At 38.7% G+C, this 23,585-nt stretch overlaps 2 protein-coding genes and 1 pseudogene across 4 annotated transcripts; 2 read left to right on the forward strand and 1 right to left on the reverse strand.

Annotated features, from left to right (window-relative positions):
- Nucleotides 1–730: 730 nt before the first annotated feature.
- On the forward strand, nt 731–5,714 carry LOC143858664 ((3S,6E)-nerolidol synthase 2, chloroplastic/mitochondrial-like). 3 transcript variants are annotated; one of them, XM_077369366.1, is made up of 4 exons: nt 731–1,089; nt 3,961–4,225; nt 4,809–5,180; nt 5,263–5,714. In XM_077369366.1, exons 2-3 carry the CDS (start codon nt 3,982–3,984, stop codon nt 5,117–5,119), a joined length of 555 nt encoding a protein of 184 aa, XP_077225481.1. In that variant the 5' UTR covers nt 731–1,089; nt 3,961–3,981; the 3' UTR covers nt 5,120–5,180; nt 5,263–5,714. The 3 variants fall into 3 exon arrangements, with proteins under 3 accessions (XP_077225481.1, XP_077225483.1, XP_077225482.1); XM_077369368.1 differs by lacking the exon at nt 731–1,089 and adding an exon at nt 1,697–3,853; XM_077369367.1 differs by lacking the exon at nt 731–1,089 and adding an exon at nt 1,698–3,088.
- A 737-nt stretch (nt 5,715–6,451) lies between these two features.
- LOC143858842 (protein FAR1-RELATED SEQUENCE 5-like) lies at nt 6,452–7,604 on the forward strand (annotated as a pseudogene).
- Nucleotides 7,605–17,615: 10,011 nt separating this feature from the next.
- LOC143858844 (2-alkenal reductase (NADP(+)-dependent)-like) lies at nt 17,616–18,269 on the reverse strand. Its single transcript, XM_077369553.1, has 2 exons — nt 18,169–18,269; nt 17,616–17,991 (listed from the first exon to the last, which is right to left on the reverse strand). Exons 1-2 carry the CDS (start codon nt 18,267–18,269, stop codon nt 17,616–17,618), a joined length of 477 nt encoding a protein of 158 aa, XP_077225668.1.
- Nucleotides 18,270–23,585: the final 5,316 nt, after the last annotated feature.

The raw sequence follows: 23,585 nt of genomic DNA on the forward strand, positions 1-23,585 counted from the left end.
AGCCTTACTGAGTGACATTCCTTCCAATAGAGCTATGAGCTCAACCATCATCACCATATTAAATGAAAACCCTTATATTTACTTTAAATCCCTCTTTTATGCCTATGGCATTCCCCACTTTGTTCATAAGATTCTTGTTGCATATAGTCACTCAATAGGTAAACCAAATAATATGGATGTTACTAAATTCTCCTTTTTAAACCTTACCTTGTGTAAATGTCCTGTTTCTATTTTAGAATGGTTTATTCATTATGTTAATTATGGCATTTTTTCCAATCATTCTCTTGTGAAAAATAGTCCAAGGTTTGATTTTACCTAATTTTCTTTTGCTTCTTTAGTTGGGGATTTCTAGAGTATATGCTTTGTATTTATATTGCAGGCTAATGGAGAATGTTGATTAATTCCTTCTTGAGGGGTGAGAATGATGATTGTTGCCATGAACCTTTGCGTGAATCATCTTCGAAATTAGATGATCCTGTTGAAGACACGGGGAAGCACTACAAGAAATATGATAATTTCCGACGTTCCAGTACCATCGTTCCAAAAAACCGTCCCTAATTTTGTATTTACACCCAAGGTCATAAAGTAGAGCGACGGTAAAGCGATTATCCCACGCAAGTAACTAATCCCGCCCAAAAATTTGGGCGTATTTATTTACAGACGTTTTATTAACGTCACTAAAAGTAAGTATTTACCTACGTTTCTAAATAAAACGCTGGGGATTAATTGGATAATCTTTGTTTATATTAAGCAACGGTCAGTGCGCGTCGGTGACTGGAACAACAAGCGGCATTTGTTTTCGGAACGTCGTTGAATTGGGGATGAAGAGCGCTCCCTACTTTTCCATGCCCCCGCTTTCTTAATCGTATAAGCTAAAAATCCTCTTGAAAACCAATCTTGTCGCCCTAGTTTTCCAAACCCTTAAGCCTTGTAAAACGTATCAGCTTATCCTCGATAAAAACCCATCTTTTCCCTTCTAAATAGAAACCCTCTAGAAATCGTTCCCTATTTTGTCGATCCCTATTTCCTGCAAAAAAACCCCATTAGAAAAGAAGAGTAAGAAGAAGAAGAAGAACAAGTAGAAGAAAGGCAAGCATTTTTTTTAGGGCAGCGATATTTTCCCCCTTCTGATGGATATTTTCCTCCCCTATAACAGAAATCGTTAACTTTTATTGCTTTTGGAGTTAACGGTGGCTCCTCCACCCTTTCATACGATATCTGCTGTTGAATTTTTTATTGTTTCTTAGTCAGAACCATCTGATCTTAATTTCACAATTATGGCATTTTAAATACTAATCGATACTCTTTTTTCCCCTTTTAATTTGATTGCGGGCGTTCCATCTGTTGATTGGTATCTGTATTTCCTTTTTTCCGCTTGAAGATGATGGCGATTGCCGATTAGGGTTTCAAAGTTCACTGTTTAAAATTTTAAATTTCTAATCCAAGCTGATGACATTACCCTCTGCACCTGAGTAATTTGAATTGTTTCATGTACCCTATTTAGATAAATTTATTGATGCCATGCCTTATAAACACGTCGGAGCATTGCCGTCTCAGATGAGTTTTGAATTCTCTAGCTGCAGTATGTCTCAGATTTCTTATAAGTCATGATACTGTTAAGCCTTAAAAAGACATCTTTTTTATTCTTAAATGTGTTAATAGGTCAATTGGAACCAGAGAGATGGGGGAAACATAGTGGCATTGATGAAATTTTGAGCAATTACTTGTTCTGGAGGGATTGGAATAACAATCCAAATAGGATCTGTAGATGCTATTTCATCTTATTTCCGTAGAAGATCACTTGTTTTTTTTTTTTTTTTTGGTCCTTTTTTGGCTCCTCGATATTTTTAAAAGGATCAGGTTGTTGATTGAATCAGGTTGTTGATTGATTAAATACTTGGGAGTCAGGGAGTCCCTTTTTGAGGATGTTTGCAATTATTAGCACAATGGTCAAAGAAACTCAAGTAGAAGCTATATAAGAAATGATGGAGTTCAGAGGGGATATCTTCTTTACAGAATTCAAAATCAGTTGTATAAGTAGAAGCTGCATAATAAGTGAATCCCTTGTTTTTATGCCTTGTGAAACTTGAAGTATTTAAAGGAGAAGAGAGAGAAGGCCTCATTTTTCACCCTTTTATCCCTGCATTATGGCAGAGCATGTAAGGCATAAGATGAAAACATTCTTAACTCTTCCTTGCACCTGGTTTTATTTTTGGGTTCCTGTACCCACAATGCCCATTATTGACTCGAATAGCCATGACTGGACAACAATCTTTGTTTGGCAAACTTATGGTGGAAGGTGACTCTAGGAACGTGATCATGTGGGCATTGAAGCTATTGCCAGGCCTGTTGAGACTTGCTCAATTCATTGGGTCTGCCCACTGAATGATCTTCATCATGTTTTCATTGTGTTGCAGAGTATTTTGTGTCAACAAAATGATTTTTGTTTAGAACTATAGGTCAACCCATTTACAGGTTTACGCTGTGTATACTTGTTAAATCCTTAGCATTGTGATTTTCATTGGGTACTTGGTGGTTATGAGTTACCAAACCATTCCTATTTGCGACATTGGGACTACACATTAAGTGATATTCATGGTACTGCCAATTCAATGTCATGAGCACTCACAAAACTTTGGACCTTGTTTTATTTCATTTTGGCTGTACAACTTGGAATGAATTTGAGATTTCCTAGGCTACACTTTAGTTTATGAACAAAAGAGGTTAAGAGGAGAGCAGTCTATTGTAGGGGTTTGGGTCATAAGTTGAGGGTATGATTTAACCCACTAGGACAATGGCATTGTGTGTAAATTGCCAAGCTAAAAGATTTTTTTTTAGGAAAGCAAAGCAGAGCACCTCCTTTCATTTTCCTTCAGGAATGTTTAGAAAAGTATCAGAGGTGCATATGAAGCCGTCCAACCTCTTTCCTCCTAAGATTTTTGGATCTTCAAATGACCCTCCTATTACAGCACCTAGAATCAAAAGTCATGGATGGAAAGAATCAGACCTGCAAAGAAAATGGTGTCCCAAAAGTCAACCAAGCATAAGAGGGCCCATGCCCTTCACGTGAACAGCATGGAGGGTTTGGGTTAGCTTCTTCTCTGTTTTCCTTCTTTGTCCAACTAATTTGTCCCTGGTTTTAGATCAGTTTACTGCCATTTTAGTTCGTTTTTTTGCTTGCATCTTCTGTTTTCGGCCAAGATCTGTTTGGATCAGTTTCCAAAGCACAGTTCAGTTCAGCTCAATCACAGTTTCTTACGATGGCTGCTATTGATGATCCTGCTCAAATCCTTCCTCATGCTGTTTCTATTGTTGTTCATGGTGACAATCCTGAAGATGCCACTCCTCAAGCTCTTGTGAATCATAATCATAATTCCTGTTTGGATTCGTCTTCCTGGCCTTCATTTGAAGTTTTGGAACCATCATTGCTTAAGTAGGATTGCAAGCTTGATAGGAACCCCGCTATACATGGACACTCACACCGCCGAGGCAACGAGACTCAATTTTGCAAGGATTTCCATTCAAGTAAAGGCTGGGCAGCAGCTGCCCGACTCTATAAATCTCAAAACCTCCAAGGGAGAAGAACTCCAAAGCATAGTTTATGAATGGAAGCCAAGGGCCTGTTCTTTTTGCAAGGATTTTAGTCATTCCTTTGAGGAGTGTTCTCATCATCCTTCTTATCCAGTGGGCGAAAGAATTAAAAAAGTTTGGAGGCCTATAAAAAAATCTAAGGTTGAAGATGGTATCAAGTTTACTCAAAAGGAAAATGTCATAGATTCTGTGATCCCTATAGCTGACCCCCCTTCTCCTTGCAATGGCAGTAGAGAAACATCCAGGAAAATGAGATAATACAGTTAATTTTATTTTTGGTTTTATTGTCCTTACTCTTCCTCTTCCATGTTTGATGATCAAAAGATTTAATATTCTGTTCTGTTTTCACTAACATTGTCACTCAAATAGGATGGCCTGCGCATCAAACAAATGGAGAAAGTGAAGGAAGTACGGCTTATGCTACGCGAAGCGGGTAACACGTTGGAGGGTATGATTATGATCGATTCTCTGCAACGCTTGGGCATCAATTACCACTTCCAGGAAGAGATCGAAGCCATTCTAGATTTCCATCATTGGAGTCTTGATGTTAGTACTGGTTTTACACATCGTAGCTTGTACGAAGTTCCGCTTTGCTTCCGATTGTTGCGCCAACATGGGTACTATGTATCCGCAGGTGGGTACTTCTATTGACATATCAATATATCACTAAAATTATAGTTAAAGATGAGAGATCAGTTGGATATTTTCAAAATGGCATTATTTTTAAAATATAAAAAATGGGTAAAAGTCTTTTGATTCAAAAGAAACTTAATTTATGAAAGGGTGCTTTTTTTATATTTAAAAAATACTTATTTTAAATGAAAGTATATCTTTCTGTGAAGGTGTGCCTTCATATCCTTTTACTTCCTATAAAAGAAGGCTTTAGTGTCTCATTTAAAAACAATCTCTTAGTAGCGTCTAGGACTCTAGGATTTTGGATTTGTATTCTTCCTTGTCCCTTTCAGTTCCAACTAAGTGGGGGCATACTAGTTCGGTGTTGGACTTTATTTTCATGTGGCCACTTGCAATAGTGGGGAAATAAAAGTCTTTAAAATAAAGCCTTAATAGGCTTGCCTTGCCTAATTTTTATTTATTTTTACCTCATTCCATTTGTCCCTATGTTTCCTAATTTGAACATTTGCATCTTCGTAATTTGATCATTCATCATACCAATTAGTCTCAACTAGATCTCCTACTGACTACTCTGCATGGAACAGATGTGTTTAAGAACTTCAAAGACGAGGAGGGGACATTTGGCCAATACGTAGGTAAAGCCATAAGGGGAATGATGGGTTTATATGAAGCTTCACACCTCAAAATAGATGGCGAGGATATACTTGATGACGCTTATGACTTCACCTCCAAGCACCTTAAGGCTTCGTTGACAGTTATGGAACCGGACCTCGCGGACCTAGTAAGACATACCTTGGAGCATCCTTTTCACAGACATTGCCAAGGTTCAATGCCAACTACTACCTCAAAAACTACCAAGGAGACAATGGGAGGACAGGAGTCTTACAAGAACTAGCAAAATTGGATTTCATCATCGTTCAGTCGTTGCACCAAGGAGAGCTTAGAACCATTCTAAAGTAAGCAATTCTGTTTCCAATTGAATTTTACTTCAGACTAATATCAGACTTTCTAACTTAATGACTTCTCCTTCCAAATCAGGTGGTGGAAAGACCTGGGTTTGTCGAAGGAATTATGTTTTGTTAGAGACCAACCAGTGAAATGGTTCTTGTGGCCCATGGCAATGCTCTCACACCCTCAATTCTCAAAGTACAGAGTCGACCTCACAAAACCCATATCGCTCGTTTACATAATTGGTGACATTTTTGATGTTTATGGGACACTTGATGAACTCATCCTCTTCACAGAAGCAGTCAATAGGTGAGTAAGAAAAAACCCATATCGCTCGTTTACATAATTGATGACATTTTCGATGTTTATGGGACACTTGATGAACTCATCCTCTTCACAGAAGCAGTTAATAGGTGTGTATACAGGTTCTATTAATAAAATTTGTGGATGTAGTTACTTGTACTTGTCAACAGGTTATGCATAATGTAATGGTTGTGTATCCAAACAAGTTGTGGATGTGGATATATTTATGTGGTTGTTTGCATTCAAATGTAAACAGGTGTACACCAGATTAACACATGTGTTGTAGTGTAAATGTACCGAAATTTAGGGAGAATTAAACAATCAGTGATTTAAAAAAAAAAAAAAAAAAACCAAGATTCACCGATGGTCATGTGAACGTCGCTGTATAGTGACGGACTCACATTTAGCGACGGTTATGACCATCGGTAATATTAACGACGGTTACTAAACCGTCGGAGGTTCAAACCATAAACCATAAAGCATCGGTGTAGTTGCCATTTCCGGCATTAGGAAAAAACAATTTGCGACGTTAATAAACGTCGGTAGAAATATATACACCGACGTTTGTTAGAAAGCGTCGGTAAATACCTTTAGGCACGGTTGAATTGGCAACAGTCCATGAAACCGTCGGTGCATCATATACCGACATTTTTTGGTATATACACCGACGGTGAAACTCATTTTTCTTGTAGTGAAGATAATTGAAGAACCACAAATTGGGATGGAATTTAGTTATGATGAGAGTGCGTTCAAATTATATAGTAATTATGGTGGGAAAATTGGTTTTAATGTTAGAAAACAAGTTGTGCATAAAGCCAAAAATGGATTTGTGAAGAGATGTTTTGTTTGTTCAAAGGAAGGATATAAAAAATTGGACAAACGGTGTGAAAAGGTTTTGTGTCGTCAGCAGGTTTCAAGAGTTGGTTGTAAGGCACACATGACTTGCCTACTTAAAAAAAGTGGTAAATATCGAATAATGTCATTTGATTCAAAGCATAATCATGAATTAGTTAGAACACCAATGAAACATATGGTAAGAATCAATCGGGGTATAACTGGGGTTCAAAAAGCAGAAGCAAATGATGCAAATAAGTCCGGAATCCCAATTAAAGCAACAGTAGAAATGTTGAGTAGAGAAATTGGAGGGTGTGAACACCTTGGATTTTCGTATGTGGATTATCGAAATTATATACATAGAAAACAGAAGATAGTAATGGAAAAGGAAAATGCTGGAGCTATATTACAATATTTTCAAAAAAATGCAATTATTGAACTCATCATACTTTTATTCAACACAACTTGATGAAGATGATATGATTATGAACATTGTTTGGGCTGATGCACGATCAATGAGTTATATTTGTCTTTTTGGAGATGTTGTATGTTTTGACACAACTTATCGAACAAATGATTATGGTCGGCCGTTTGCACCATTCATTGATATTAATCATCATAAGCAAACAGTGATATTTTGTGCAGCTTTGCTTTATGATGAAATCATAGATTCATTTAAGTGGTTGTTTGAGACTTTCCTAGGTGAGATGTCTGGAAAGCATCCGAAGACAATTCTAATAGATCAGTATGCTGCAATGGCCAGAGCAATATTTGAGGTGTTCCCTCAAACATGTCATCGACTTTGTGCGTGACACATTTACCAAAATGCCGCAAAGAAATTAAGCCACGCGGTTCATAGATCAAACAAATTTGTGCGTGATCTAAGTAATTTCATATATATATGATCATGAGGATGAAGATGAGTGGCTTTCAGCATGGAATAATATGCTTAAGAAGTACAATCTTATGGATAATAAGTAGTTAAAGGCAATGTTCAAATAGAGGGAAAATGAGCTTTGGTGTATGAGCGACATACTTTTACTGCGGATATAAAAAGCACACAACGAAGTGAAAGTATGAACAATGTGTTAAAAAAATATCTTAAGCCTAAGCACGATCTTCTACAATTCTTTGAACATTATGAAAGGGTTTTAACAAATATAAGATATGAAGAATTAACTACCAATTTCAAGATGAAGCAGACCACTCCTATATTATTCGTTGGTGCAGAGATTTTAAGGCATGGAGCAGAAGTTTACACCACAAAAGTATTTAAATTATTTCAAAAAGAGTAAACACATATACTTGATTACAATATAATAAAGTTGGTAAGTTTGGGACTACATCTGAGTACGAAGTATCTCATGTAGGTAAATCTACGAAGCATGTGGTTAAGTTTGATAGGTCGACAAATTCACTTGTGTGTAGTTTCATGAAATTTACTTTTGCTGGGATTCTATGATGCAAGCCTTTTCCAGGCTTCTTGGACTAAGGATCGGGAGAGTGACAGACACACACTCAAATGCTCAAGAATTCGGATTCAAGAAAAAGAGATTTGCGCAAGTTCGGTAAAATGAGCGTATCTCCCTCGATATAGGTCGGAATGACTTGATTCAAAAGCCAAAATTTTAAGGACTCAAAGATCTACAACTTTGCTGACAAACGTTTGTTCAGAAAAATACTGGAAAGGGCTTGAAATGGTGATGGAAGTGGATGAATGCTAATGGACATGTTTCTGGAAATAGAGCGGGGCAAAATAGAGAAAGATAACTTCAATGGCTACTCTTCTAGGTTGCCAAGGAAGATAGGTAACATTAATTCTTCTAGATTGATGGTTGCAACTCTTCAAGGATGCAAACAACAGGGGAAAGCTCCTACTCTTCAAGGAAGGAGTGAAACTCTTCTAGGTTTCAAGGAAGAACTCTTCAAGGTTCAAGAGAAAATGCACTAAGCAAATTTTCATTCAAATATTCAACTAACTCCATTACATATGTTTGATACTCTTTAAATAGAGAAATACATGAGAAAATTCGTTCAAACTAGTCCACTAACTAGTTTAGGGACTCACATACATCATTAATAGTTTAGGAACTCTAAACACATTAACTAGTCAAAGCTAGCAAACACAGTCTACCAAAATAGCCATAACGCTTCAACCACTGAGCCAAATTAGGACCATGAATATCTGTTGGAAAGATAATTCAAAGACCTACAACTTCCTAGTTAAGCATTTGCTCTGATTCGTCCATTTGGAGGTCCAAAAACGGACTCCAAAAAGTGGTCAGACTCATTAATGCGAGACTCCAGCTCGATCAGCGTGTCCATGGTGGTCTTTATGCTTAATGGATTCAAGTTGGACATGGGCCTTGTGTTGGGCTTGGATGCGGGCTGACCTTCTCACTTGCTTAGGATGGTTCATCTGGGCTTCAAACTTGTCAACCTCATGGGTGTGGGCTGCATCATTCCCCCATTGTTTGAAAGAATTCATCTCTGAATTCGAGGTATCATCATCAGTGGAATCTCCCATATAAGGAGTCAAATGGCGGACGTTAAACACATCATGTATCTTCATATGGGAAGGAAGCTTGAGACGATACGCATTGGGATTGATGCGTTCAAGTACTTCAAGTGGACCAAGCTTTCTATCACTAAGCTTGTTGTAGCTTCCAACGGGGTGACGTTCTGGTGGCAAGTAAGCCCAAACAAAATCTCCGGGTTCAAATATGACTTCACGACGCCTCTTATCAATAGCCTTCTTATAGGTCTTAGATTTACTTTCCAGCTTACGATGAACATCTTCATGTATAAGCTTCATTTGAGATACAAAATCTTCAACTTGGGCAATGGGCTTTTCAGCAAATGGAATAGGTGCAAGATCTAGTGCTGACTTGGGTTGTCGCCCATAGATAACCAAGAAAGGGCTGCAACCTGTAGAATGGTTCACCGAACTGTTATAAGCAAATTCTCCAAGTGATAGGCGGTCTTCCCAAGAACGGGGATTGTCATCAATCAAGGTTCTCAACAAATTTCCCAATGATCGGTTTACAACTTCGGTTTGCCCATCAGTTTGAGGGTGGAACACAGTGCTATACTGCAGTGTGGTCCCAATACTCTTCCATAATTGACGCCAAAAGTGACTAAGGAACTTCGTGTCTCGGTCTGAAGTGATGGTATTTGGTACTCCATGCATTCTGAAGATTTCTTTGAAAAATAAGCTAGCAATGCGTGAGGCATCCATAGTCTTTCGGCAAGGTATGAAATGTGCCATTTTGGAAAATCTATCAACGACCACAAATATGGAATCCATTCCTCGGTGTGTCCGTGGCAATCCAAGGACAAAATCCATGGATATATCCTCCCATGGTGCATGTGGTATAGGCAAAGGCAAATAGAGACCGGCATTTGTAGTTTGTCCCTTACCAATTTGGCAATTTCAGCATCTCATAACATATCGATGTACATCCTGTTTCTGATGTGGCCAAAAGTACTTTGCTGAAACAAGTTGGAGAGTTTTGTCACGACCGAAATGACCTTCATTATGTATCTCACCAATCACCTTTTGCCGAAGAGAGCAATCCGGTACACATAAGCGATTTCCTTTGAAGAGAAAACCATCACATAAGGTGAAATCAGCAAGCTTCTCATCTTGAGCATATGATATGAGTTTGGAGAAGTATTCATCCTCCATGTATAGCTGTTGGAATGAGTCAAAGCCGAGCACAGTAGTGCGCATGGTATTGAGCAAGTTTTTCTTTCGGCTGAGAGCATCGGCAACCTGATTTTGTACACCCGCCTTGTGCTTGATGTTGAAGGTGAAATCTTGAAGATATTCCGCCCATTTTGCACGCCGAGAATTTAGCTTTTGTTGACCTGAAATGTACTTCAATGCTTCATGGTCAGTGTACAAAATAAATTCTCTATGGATTAGGTATTGCCTCCAATGCTCAAGTGTGCGAAACAAGGCATAAAACTCCAAATCATAGGTACTATATTTGAGTTTGGCACCATTCAACTTCTCACTGAAGAATGCAATGGGACGTCCTCCTTGACTTAGAATTCCTCCTATGCCGGTTCCGGATGCATCACAATGAACCTCAAAAATGAGATCGAAGTTGGGAAGCGCAAGGACCAGGGCTGTACATAACTTTTCCTTGAGTTGTTCAAAGCTTCTTTGGGCTTCAATAGTCCACTCAAAAACACCTTTCTTCATACAAGAAGTGAGTGGGGCAGCAATAGAACTGAAGTGTGCAATGAATCGTCGGTAGAAGGAAGCTAGGCCATGAAAACTTCAAACTTCATGTAGGTTTATTGGGGTTGGCCATTCTTGGATCACCTTGATCTTGGCATTATCAACTGAAATCCCTTCTCTTGAAATGTTAAATCCAAGGAATAGGATTTGTGGCACCATGAAGTAACACTTTTCAGGGGATGCAAATAAGCGTGCTTGCCTTAGCAAGCGTAACACATCTTGAAGGTGCTGCAAGTGCTCATTAGTAGTCTTACTAAAAATCAAAATATCATCAAAATAAACAACCACAAAACGTCCAAGATACGGCTTTAGAACCTGTGTCATGAACCTCATGAAGGTGGAAGGTGCATTAGACAATCCAAATGGCATGACTAGCCACTCAAATAGTCCATCTTTGGTCTTGAACGCCGTCTTCCATTCATCTCCGGGCTTGATTCGGATTTGATGATATCCACTCTTTAAGTCTAACTTTGAGAAGATGGTGGCACCGGAAAGTTGGTCCAAGAGATCATCAAGACGAGGGATCGGAAAGCGGTATTTGATGGTGATTTTGTTGATGGCTCTACTATCAACACACATTCTCCAAGTGCCATTTTTCTTCGGCACCAAAAGGGCTGGAACGGCACATGGGCTGAGGCTCTCCCTTATGAAACCTTTGTTCAATAGTTCCATGATTTGCCGTTGTAGTTCTTCATGCTCCACTGGACTCATCCGATAGTGAGCTAGGTTGGGTAAAGATGCACAGGGCAGCAAGTCAATTTGGTGCTGAATGTCTCTCATGGGGGGAAGGCCAGAGGGAAGGTCTAATGGAAATATATCTTTAAATTCTTCCAAAAAAGGCTTGACTTGGTTCGGAATGATTGGTGCAACCACATCTCCAATATCGGACTTGTTAAGTAAGATGTATATAACACTAACCCCTTCCATAGCACTCTTTACATCTTTCATCACAAGAAAATTAGAGGATGGGGAGTTTTCAACCAAAGGAGTTTGAATTGGCTCTTTACTAGGTGCTAAAGTAATCTTCTTTCCTCGATAGTCAAAAGAGTAAGTGTTGCGATACCCGTCATGGATTGTTTTCTTATCAAATTGCCATGGACGGCCAAGGATGATATGACTACAATCCATAGGTATAACATCACACTATATCTTGTCAAAGTAGATGGAAGCAATAGAAAGATTGACAAGACAACGTTTGGAAACGGTTACCTCCATACCTCGCTTTAACCAAGACATCTTGTAAGGGGTTGGATGTTCTTTCAACTCCAATTTCAGCTTGCTTGCCGCCGCCCCAGAAATTACATTTTCACAACATCCGGAATCAATGACTAATCGACATACCTTTCCAGAAACGGTGCATGCCGAGTGGAAAATGTTGTTGCGCAACCAACGATTTCCAGCTTCTTGTTTTGGAGTTAGAAAAATTTTCCGCATCATAAGGAACTCACAGGTATCGGCATTAAGCACTTGCTCATCCTCCAAGTTACTCTCATCATCCTTTGGGTCAATAGCAGTGTCTTCCTCACCTGGATCATCAGATTCATTTTCCACAAGTAATGCTTTACCCGCTTATCGCTTCCGACAATTGCTAGCACGATGTCCTATCTCACCACATGAATAACAACGCATACCGGTTGTAGAGCTTTGACCGGTAGGAGGGGGTTGATTAGAACCCTTGGGTGGGGCAGAGGCTTTGTTGATGCTATTGGTGTGTGCACTTGTGTTTCCGACTTTGTTGGTGCCAACCGCACCTTGAACTGCTCGATTTGTGAAGGATGTGGATTGTTGCTTTCGAGAGCACGAACGCTCCACCTTGAGAGCTCTTTGGTGTGCATCTCCCAAATCCCAGATGTCAAGAACATCAAGGGTGTCTTGGATATGAAGTTGAAGGCCTCCCAAATACTTGTTCACGAGCATCTCCTCCGGATCTTGAATATTGTTGCGAATTACCAACTCATTGAATTCATTGGTGTATTGTTCCACCGATCATGTACCTTGCCTCAAATTTTGGTACCGTTGGTACAAATCCCTCTTATAACCTTTGGGAAGGAAATACTTACGGATCTTGTCCTCCATCTTTCTCCATCGAGTGATAGGATCATTACCGGCGGAGTGGCGGGTTTGCTTCTCACGTCTCCACCAAGCTATGGCCTTGCCTCGGAATCGCATGGCAATGATGCCAACACGACGCTCTTCCGGGACATTTCTATGATCAAAAACTTCATTCACAAGTGTTAACCAATCAATGATTTCATCAGGGGAATCAGTTCCTAGAAATTCTGGAATGTCTCTCTTGATTTCCTTTTCCCAATCCGGTTCACGAACACCTTGTCTGTGGGGTTGAGGGCGCCTACCTTGTCGCAATGATTGAACACTTTCTGAAGAGGAAGAATCACCATTGGTTCTTCCGGATCTGGAATGGGGTGGAGGATTGTGTGCTTCAGCACGAAGACGGTCAACTTCTCGAGTCAAATCATTGATTTGTTGTTGCATATGCTGCTGCAAGTTTTCAGCAAGTGTGTGTACTTCATTCAAGGGGATAGTTCTACCACCTCGACGTCAGGCTTGTCTTGGAGGCATTGTCCTCTCCTCCAAAGCTCTGATACCAAACTGATGCAAGCCTCTCCCAGGCTTCTTGGACTAAGGATCGGGAGAGTGACAGACACACACTCAAATGCTCAAGAATTTGGATTCAAGAAAAACAGATTTGTGCAAGTTCGGTAAAATAAGCGTATCTCCCTCGATATAGGTCGGAATGACTTGATTCAAAAGCCAAAATTTTAAGGACTCAAAGATCTACAACTTTACTGACAAAAGTTTGTTCAGAAAAATACTGGAAAGGGCTTGAAATGGTGATGGAAGTGGATGAATGCGAATGGACAGGTTTCTGAAAATAGAGCGGGGCAAAATAGAGAAAGATAACTTTAATGGCTACTCTTCTAGGTTGCCAAGGAAGATAGGTAACATCAATTCTTCTAGATTGATGGTTGCAACTCTTCAAGGATGCAAACAACAGGGGAAAGCTCCTACTCTTCAAGGAAGGAGTGAAACTCTTCTAGGTTTCAAGGAAGAACTCTTCAAGGTTCAAGAGAAAATGCACTAAGCAAATTTTCATTCAAATATTCAACTAACTCCATTACATATGTTTGATACTCTTTAAATAGAGAAATACATGAGAAAATTCGTTCAAACTAGTCCACTAACTAGTTTAGGGACTCACATACATCATTAATAGTTTAGGAACTCTAAACACATTAACTAGTCAAAGCTAGCAAACACAGTCTACCAAAATAGCCATAACGCTTCAACCACTGAGCCAAATTAGGACCATAAATATCTGTTGGAAAGATAATTCAAAGACCTACAACTTCCTAGTTAAGCATTTGCTCTGATTCGTCCATTTAGAGGTCCAAAAACGGACTCCAAAAAGTGGTCAGACTCATTAATGTGGGACTCCAGCTCGATCAGCGTGTCCATGGTGGTCTTTATGCTTAATGGATTCAAGTTGGACATGGGCCTTGTGTTGGGCTTGGATGCGAGCTGACCTTCTCACTTGCTTAGGATGGTTCATCTGGGCTTCAAACTTGTCAACCTCATGGGTGTGGGCTGCATCATTCTATGTTCTCATTAATTGAAAGTTCTGGACAAGAAGAATATGAAAATGATCCCACCTCAGTATATATTGAAAAGATGGACGACGAGATGTAAAATCTAGGAGTATCGCGGATTATCATAGAATTGAGATACATGAAAATCCTAAAGAGTCCATGGGAAAGCGTTATGGCCATTTGTGTCGCAATTTTCGTGAGATTGCATCATTTGCAGCAGATTATGAAAACTTATCCGCACGTGCACATAAACGTTCAGTCACCATGTTGCTAGTCAAAGAATTCAATACTTTGATGTTTCAACCTTTACTGGGTTCAATAGGCAGAATAATCAGTTCACTCAAGTAAGACACTCTTACATAATTGTCCATTTTCTTCGTATGTTACTAAAGAATTATATTGTGCTTCTTATATGGCAATGTCATTTTAACATCAAAGTTTTGCTAGCACAACTAGTTGGCCAGCCAATATGCCTTTCTCTCAATTACTTCAGGTAGATGATATATTTGACTATTGTTAAATCTTTGTTATATCCATTTCATTGTTTTAATATTTTGTTGGAAATGTTGTACGCGCAAAGTGAAGAGAAAGGACAACAGTTTTGGAATTGAATGCCATATATGAAAGAGCCTGTTAGGCTTAAAATCGGTAACAGATATGATAGTGACGTAAGAGCCGAGCTAGAGGACCCGAGAGACCGAGGTGAGGGAGCTGAGTAGCTGAGTCCTGCGTAAAGAGCAAACGAGGTCAGAAGACCAACCCGGAGTGTTACTCCGGACAGGCCCTTCGACACTCAAGTCAGTATGAGCAGGAGTGCAGAGCGAGTTTAAGAGTGGTGGGTGAGAAGTTATTACCCTTTTTATGAGCTTTGGAAACCCTTTTATAGAGGGAAAACTGGGGTAGTTGGGGAGTTATTACTCCAGGACAGGTGTCGGCCAGCTATAGGTTCGAGCTCACCTACTCTGCTGTAATTACCAAACTACCCCTGCTGACGCGGGGTCTGCGGTGGGCCATCCTCGGGCCACGTGTCGATAGCTAATGGGCTGCTGTTTTCATACCCCATTAGAGCCGAATATTATTGAAGGTAAGATACTAGTTAAAGGATATCAGTCAATTGCAAAGGATTTTGAAGAAAGGCTCTTAGACTTTTTATGCGATAATGAGAACAAAGCAAACTTGTTCTTGATGCTTAATAAGATGCGAGTGGCTGAAGATTCATTTTGGTCGTTGAAGAATCTTTTTTTGGTACATATTTACAATTCACGTTCGTTTTATCATCTTCTATTTAACGTCCTAGATGTTGAAATTTCTATAATGACATGAAAGTTATTTGGATTTTGTCCTTGCAGTATATCAAATAGCATGTATTCAATCTTGGTGCGTGGGCTTATTTTGAGGATATATTGTTTATTGACTTTGGAGTATACTTTTGCATTGTGTATGTTTGAAAATTGAATTTTCTTTTGTCTTGATTAGTTTAGAAGAAAAACAATTGTCATAGGCGGTTTCAGTCTGTTGGTATAATTCACAGCTGATAAACCTTCTTATCAATATGGATAGAATGAGTTAGTGAAGGTGACATTGATCTTGAAGACCATTTAACTGCATTAGAAATCTTTGTTTACATCTATTGGCATTAAATCCATTGACGATTTTATGTTGTTTCTTCAAATCATTTTCCTTTATTATTGAAGTTCGCCTTTTGATATCCATAGGGAAATGATAAAGGCACGACCATGTTTTAATAATTGCATAAACTCAGTTTGTGTTTCTTTTTAAATTGGCTTGTCAGAGCTTTATGGGAACTGTAATAACCTTTGGCAGCCCTCTCCATAAAAAGGCAAGACGAGTTAGTACAATTAATAAAACATGATTGCGCTGAATTATTTCCTTATCCATATCATTATATTTGTTATTTCAAATATAATGTGGTCGTGGTAATTTAATCACAAGAGTGAAGAATTGAAAGAAAAGGCCTCTAATGGTTTTCATTATTTTCTTCTATGTACTGTGTGATTAGGAAGGAAACAAAAATTCAGGGCAGACAAACCTGCTACCAATTAGTAGGATTTAAGATTCAAGGAAATTGTTGAACGCAAGCCAAATCTGAGAAACAAAATTTAGTGAAAATTTGTTCCTTGTAAAAGCTTTCTAGGTAAAAGAAAAATTCCTTAAAATTACTGTGATTTAGAAAAGAAAAAACAAGAATTCATTGTTAAAAAAAATTTATTGGTGGCCAAACATGCACATTGTGATTTACAAAAGAAAAACGAGAATTCATAAATTTGCGCCTTTTTGTCTTAGGCCATCCTCTTGCAGTGTAAAAGGGTAGTCATAGATACATTGGAGTGGACTGGCCCAAGGAAGAAAAGGGGGTAAATATATCATTACCCTTTTCAAAACTCACTTGCGCAAACTGTGTAAAAGTCTATTTTGGATGAACAATAATAAGGCAAGGGGTATTATCGTCCTCCTGATAGTTAAGTTTTTTCCGACTAAAGTGCAGGCTGCGTTAAAGGGTTCAGGGGTACTATTGTCCTCATGAAAGTTAAGTTTTTTTTTTTGCCTAAAAGTGTGGCTGCGTTAGAGGGCTTAGGGGTACTATCGTCCTCATGAAAGTTGAGTATTTTTTCCGTTAAAGAGTCCTCAACGTGGAAGAATCTTACTCGCCCACATTGAATTTCGCAGGAGTTTCCTCCTCAAAGTTGAGGAGCCAAGTTGAATAGCACTACAAAGTTGCCGATTCATTTTCAATCTTGAAATGACAGAATTCTACTCTATTTATAGAGCCTCTGGTTACTTTTCTATGTGAAAAGCACCTCTACATGACACCTTTCCATATTGAATTCCGATTGTTAGATTGTGGATGCGTAAGTGCGAAGTGCAAAGTGTGCCAAAAAGCGTCACTAGCACCCACGTCGCGCACGCGGTGCGATGGACCGTCTTGTGGTTCCACCTATGGCTAACCCATTGTGCAATAAAGAAAATAAAAGATGTTGGTCAAACTATATAAACTATCTCTTTCCTTTGCCACATCCGATGTGGGACTATTTTTCGCATTACACTTCTACATTCCTTTGCAAAAATTAACTTTTTCAAAGAAAAGTTTTTCTTTTTTCAAAACACTTTTGAAAAATATTTTCCAAACACGATGTTTTGAACAAAAAACACACGAACACAATCTCTAACAATTCACTTAATTCACCACAAAAGTGAACTGTGAAATGGCTTTCCGCAAAATTGCATAGCAAATCCCAAATCTAAAACACAAGGGACAAAAAAAAGTTGGCCTTGGGGGCACAAACATATAAACACCACTAAATGCTTATGCTCATCAGACTGAGATTTCATATGCCATTATTTGAATAGACAATCATGTAGACCACCTTCACTACAAAACAATATATAGATCTCCACATCACAAGAATGAAGGATCTGAGCCGTCCAAATCACTCACGCGCTACTACAACAACCTGTTTCCCGACCTTGCTTCCGGTGAAGAGTCCTATTAGAGCTGCAGGTGCTTGTTCGAGGCCCTCGACAGTATCTTCAACATAAAAAATCTTCCCTTCCTTGATATACTGATGGGTCAACTCCAAGAACTTGGGGTACAAGTGGTAGTAATCTAATACATTGAATTCCATTCGAATGCGCTTTGAAACGAGGCAGAACAAGTTTTGCACACCATCAGGTTTTTCAAGGTTGTATTGAGAGATCATCCCACACACCGCAATGCGGCCTTTGATTCTCATGTTCAAGAGAACTGCATCGAGCATCGGGCCACCCACATTCTCAAAGTAGATGTCAATGCCTTTGGGGAAATACCTGAAAGTAGTGACCTTGCACTTTTATCAAGCAAGCAAATGGAATAAACATGCAAGAGATGGGTGTAAGTGGTCTTCATAGAAAACAAGACTAAGCTGTTGTTTTCTGTAGTATCAAAACTGAAATTGTTTAAGAGAGGATAATGTTTAAGAATCACATATGAAAATATGTACAGACCTTTTCAAAGCCGCATTCAAGTGAGGCTCTTCTTTATAGTTGAAAGCCTCATCATATCCAAACTTGTTCTTCACTAGATTGACCTGAGTAGGCAATGACATTAGTGAGAAGCAGCAATCTAAATTAACACGAAGACAATGCTTCCTAAAAAATTACAGATCAGAAGTATACAGCAATACTTCTTCGAGAAAAGAACATTAATTTATCCACAACTACCGCAAGAAGTAACTTTTAACATTAATGATAAAAGGCAATTTGTGGGTTCTACCAAAAAGGGCATGTATGTGAAATCAAGAAGGTTGATCATGTAGATTATCATGAGATGACATGTATGGTCTTGTTCCTAAGGCTGCAACTCGAGCCGGGTTTTACCCGACCCGCATCGACCCGACCCGAAAATAGCCTGGGTTGGGTTCAGGTTTCATGGGTTTCGGGTCGAGCCGGGTTGGGCATTCAAAAGCCCGCATGAATCTCGGGTCGAGCCGGGTTTGAAGGGGCCCGACCCGACCCGACCCGAGTTACATAAGTTATAGTATGTACATTTTTTTCTATTGTTAGTTAAAAGTTAAAAGTGAAAACCCACGCACCCACTCTTATTGTGTGTGAGTGTAATTTCTGCTTCTATGAGTTGAGTTGATTCAAGTGTTTGATTCAGCGTTGTTTGATTGTAATTACAACATTGTTTGTTTATAGCATTGTTTGATTCAAGTGTAATGTGAGTGTAATTACATCATTGTTTGATTCAAGTGTAATGTGAGTGTAATTTCTGCTTCTATGAATTGAGTTGCCTTGCCAAACAAGAATTTTCCTTAAAAAATTGCGTCAACGTGAAAAAACCCGACTCAACCCGACCCGACCCGAGATTTATCATGGGTAGGGCCGGGTTTGGGAATCGTGGGTTTTCCGAAACCCGACCCGCCCAACCCGAGTTGCCACCCTACTTGTTCCCACTATAAATGCGTGTTTAGTTGGATGTAAATGCCTTTCCACATACAAAGATCGCTTTCCCCGAAAAGTCTTCTTTCATATAACTAGTGTTTGGTTCAACAAATATTAGAGCTGCCAACAGATTTATTCGAACAGTATTTTTGGTATATAGTAGTAATACTAATAACACATGGATATTAATTAATAATCTAATAGTGAGGCCAAGATGGAGGGTCCAATAATAGAAAACCAATTGGACATACGTGCGCACACACTCACCCACACAGATATAGTAACAAATTATATACTAATTCCAAAAACCAATGGACCACGCATGTGTAGCACTAAAAAAAATGGACTACGCATGTGTGAATGTATCCCAACATTTCTTTTCAAACTGTTAACTTATAAATGATAAATAATGCCTTTCTCCAGCAGCTTAAGCTTTTGGAGAAGTCGGTAAGTTAACATGGTATCAAAGCCAAAGGTCTCGAGTTCAAACCTCCCGGATAGCAAAAATCCACATGTGATAGTCAGCCCAAAGTGGGACCATATGTGCGTGTTTGCCAAGTGGGCCACAAGTGTGGGGGAGTGTTAAAGAATAAAAGATAAATAAAGAGTTTTAAAGTATAAAAGATAAATAACGCCTTTCTCCAACAGCTTAAGCTTTTGGAGAAGTCGGTAAGTTACCATAAACAAAAAGGAAAGACACATCTGAGGTTTTTAGATGACAAATTTTAAGACAAAAAATTGATGTTTTCCCTTTACAGCTGGAATGGTCTTTCCATCTTGAAAGTGTTACCTGGCCTAACCTACCTACCCGAAGGAAAATGATGAAAACTTGAAAATGGTTTTCCTTTCCACTAGCTTCCTTCACGTTCATGCCAACCAAACCGGGAACATCCCATGCATAAGATAAAAGAACAACAAAAATCAATGGTGTAGCCTTTCGTACCACAACCCCAAACAAGACATGTTGGATCAACGGATTTGATCATATAAACATAGAAGTAAGGTCCAATGAGTGCCTCTTAGAAAGGAGCATATAAGTGACTCCTTTAGTATTTTCCTAATTTATCTTATGTTTTATTTCAGTCTTATTTTTGCTAGGTCAGAAACTGGTTATTGGAATAGTGAGAGGCAAAATCGTTTGGATGGTTTGTCCCCATTTGTACTCCAGGCTGCTCAAATATTTCAAAGAGCAAAAATGATCATGCATCATATATGATACCGTTCGGATCGACGATCGCAATACTTAGGGTTGTGGAAAAAAAAATACAAGAAGTAGAACTCTTATTAAATGCTTAGAACCACATAGATGTGCCACATGGATGACAAATGGCATTAACCTACGGTGCCACTTGGATATGCCACTGCATCAATATAACATCTCTACTCTAAATATATTTCTATGTCTCATGCATCTATGGACTACTATTTTTATGAACATATCTAGGTGTCAAGGTTTTCAGTCAAGCAAATGACATCAAAATGCATGCTCATGTCTAAGTTACATATGGCATGCAAATGGTATGGGCATGTATAGGCAGGAACCACTTCATCGGTGGTCAGCTAATAGGAAAACGAAAACATGCTGGTGCGGAAAAGATGTAACATGCCATAAAATTTAGGCAATGCAGAAATTGATAAGAATCAAGAAAATCATTTCTACATAAGCTATATAAGAAAAATACATGTTTTTACAAAAACAGTTCCAACTACTCGGTTATGCAGTTTTCCACTTTGAAATCAATGACAAAGAATATATATTTTCAAACACTTGGTTTTGCATTTTTCCACTTGGAAATCAAATACTTAACAGTCTTCTCTGTGGCCAATTTCCAACCTTATTGGCAAGTAGCGTAACCCAAGGCGAACACTCGTTCGCAGGACTCACAGGTCCTAAAGCGCGCAATGTCACAATATCAATAGCCAGAGGACTCCCTACTGGCCGCCTGAGATCAACCTTACGGGCAAATAAACTCGACCGGTCTACGTGATCACGTCCAGTGTACTCACCCACTGGCAGGTTGGGCACTAGATCCCCACCAGAGATCAACCTTACTGGCGGAATCCATTCCATACAAAGACTGTATACAAATATAGAGAAAAGCAATTTAATATTTTCAATACCGTGCCATAAAATTTGAAGACGTTTCAAACCATTGGAGGCTCCCCCGTTCCAAACCATTGAAACCATATCATATATAGAATGCTTTTCAATAGTGTTTCATGAATTTGAGTTTCCAAAAACATGTTAGTCACAAAACTCTTTTTTGTATAAATAAGGAAGCATGTTAAGACTAAAAACATTTCATGGATAATGACAATTCAACCATTTAGTATGACATGCTAAAAGATATCAGTGAGAAACCTTTTCAAAACAAGTTCCATAAAATGAACTGTAATAAAAGCTTGCAACAAATCTAAATATATGTAAATATACGTAATACACTGACATAGGGTAGGATCACCTACCTTAAGCGCAATCTCCAATAATTACTTTGCAAGGTCAAGATTGATGCAGGTGTAACCACTAGCTCAGTTAATACCCAAGTCTAAGGAAGGATCAACTTCTTTAAGGAATTCCGTCGAACACCCTATGTAGCATCAAATTCCAATAAGGATTTTATTTTAGAAGATATCAACTAGTAAAAATCATTTAGGCCTCGGATATGGTTCAAATATGATCACCAAAACCACTAAGCTCCATAGTTTATGATAAAAGCCAAAGGTCAGACTAAGGAATTCAACTTCCTGGACATTTTAGTACCCATAGCTCAATTGGAGACATCATAACCAATGTTGGTTCTATTATTAGAGAATAGCCATAAGGCATAGCATGATGATCTGAACCGTCCAATTCATGCCTAGGGTAGCCAAATGCCTTATGGAGTGAAATTAATTCCCTTTTGGTTCCATTTATGAAAACTTAATGATCAGCTATAGTGGAAATTGAGAGGGCTTTTACAATCAATTTGTACTGTCCAAAGAAGACATTTAAATTAAAATGCCGCCTTTAAACAATGGCTAGGGATTTGTTAATTTTTAAGACAAATTACATTTTTTGAAGCTAAGTCTCAAGATTAACAAAAAGATCCCCCCTAAAGCATAGAGAGATGAGAAAGAGGTTGGTGGATGAAATGAAACCTAGAGTTATCAGACTGTTGGGGTGGAAGGTTACTCACCTCTCGCTGCAAAGACCAAGCAATAGTAGGCTTTTTCCCGGTTGAGAAGGAACGGCGACAACCAATTGTGGTCGTGTCAAAGGCGACTACAAGTATGAGATGGAGGGTCCAGAGACAACAAGCTTCCTCTTGCACTTTCCACCAAGACGACACAGAACTTCCAAGGTATTTCAAAACCCCAAGAAATGAGGCTAAATAATGCAAATGAATGGCGGACGGGGCTGAAACAACTAGCAATAGGGGCTGCTAGTATTGAATTAGAATCCATTGGCATTGATTTTAGGGGATGTTTTAGATGAGGGCACAAATACAAAGTGGTTGTTGTCATTCAAGGAAGAGGGGAAAAATGATGCCTTGAAAGAGAACTAATTTAGTCTCTGATATTATCTTCAATTGAGAGAAAAGACCAACAATGGTCTCTCTTGTCCAAAGTCAATCCTCTTCATACATGCTAGGTGACTCATTTTTCCATAAGGCTTGATTTGTAAGAAAGGCAACTGCCTTGATCGACCATGCAACAATTAAATTTGATTTGGCAAAATTTCCTTCCTTGCATATGACAAAAAGGTAAGCAATTTAATTGGGTTAGGTAACTTGCCTTCCTTGCCCATGACCAACCCAACACACCAATCCAAATTGCCTTGCTTGCCCACCATGCTATATTTAGTTAAGAAATTAATTGGCTATTCTTATGGCAACAAATCATGGCCATCCAAAATTCAAAGAAGGCACTAACGGATTTGGTCATCTCTCCTACTTTCCCTTTATAAACAAGATTGATATGGGAATATCATTCTTTACACTTTCCTTTAAGAACTTCTATTTAGGATCCTACAGTACCTTACTAGTCCAATAATCATCATGGCCTTTAAAAATTAAAACACTTCTAATTCAATTTCTAGTCACCGAAATTGAAATCCCTAATGAGCACACAAAAATCTTGTCCTTACTTTATTTATGGCATTTGCTTAAAAGCATAGCTACTTTTAATAAAACATCAAATACCTGATTTTGATAATGACACCCTATTAAAAAAAACTACCACTTTTAAAATTACCTTATTCTAGAGGCATGAGTTTTGGTAGGGACACTCATTTCCAAGCAAATATTCCTAATTTTGATTTTACTAACGACACTCATTCTAAGGAAATTAATCATAAGTCCATTTGATAATAACACCCATTACAAGTAGTTAAAACATGTTCAAGCATTGGGGCTGGGTGTTACAATACTGATCTATTAGAATTGTCTTCGGATGCTTTCCAGACATCTCACCTAGGAAAGTCTCAAACAACCACTTAA

Source organism: Tasmannia lanceolata, unplaced genomic scaffold (genome assembly GCF_043159265.1).
Source record: "Tasmannia lanceolata isolate RefF3 unplaced genomic scaffold, GAP_Taslan_0.1 ptg000026l, whole genome shotgun sequence".
In the NCBI taxonomy this organism is placed as follows: domain Eukaryota; kingdom Viridiplantae; phylum Streptophyta; class Magnoliopsida; order Canellales; family Winteraceae; genus Tasmannia; species Tasmannia lanceolata.

Coding starts and splice junctions, on each gene's coding strand:
- LOC143858664 (XM_077369366.1), top strand. CDS start 3,982: ATGGAGAAAGTGAAGGAAGTACGGCTTATGCTACGCGAAGCGGGTAAC. Junction 4,226..4,808: donor TGGGTACTATGTATCCGCAG/GTGGGTACTTCT, acceptor TGCATGGAACAG/ATGTGTTTAAGAACTTCAAA.
- LOC143858844 (XM_077369553.1), bottom strand. CDS start 18,269: ATGTCATTGCCTACTCAGGTCAATCTAGTGAAGAACAAGTTTGGATAT. Junction 17,992..18,168: donor TTGAATGCGGCTTTGAAAAG/GTCTGTACATAT, acceptor CACTACTTTCAG/GTATTTCCCCAAAGGCATTG.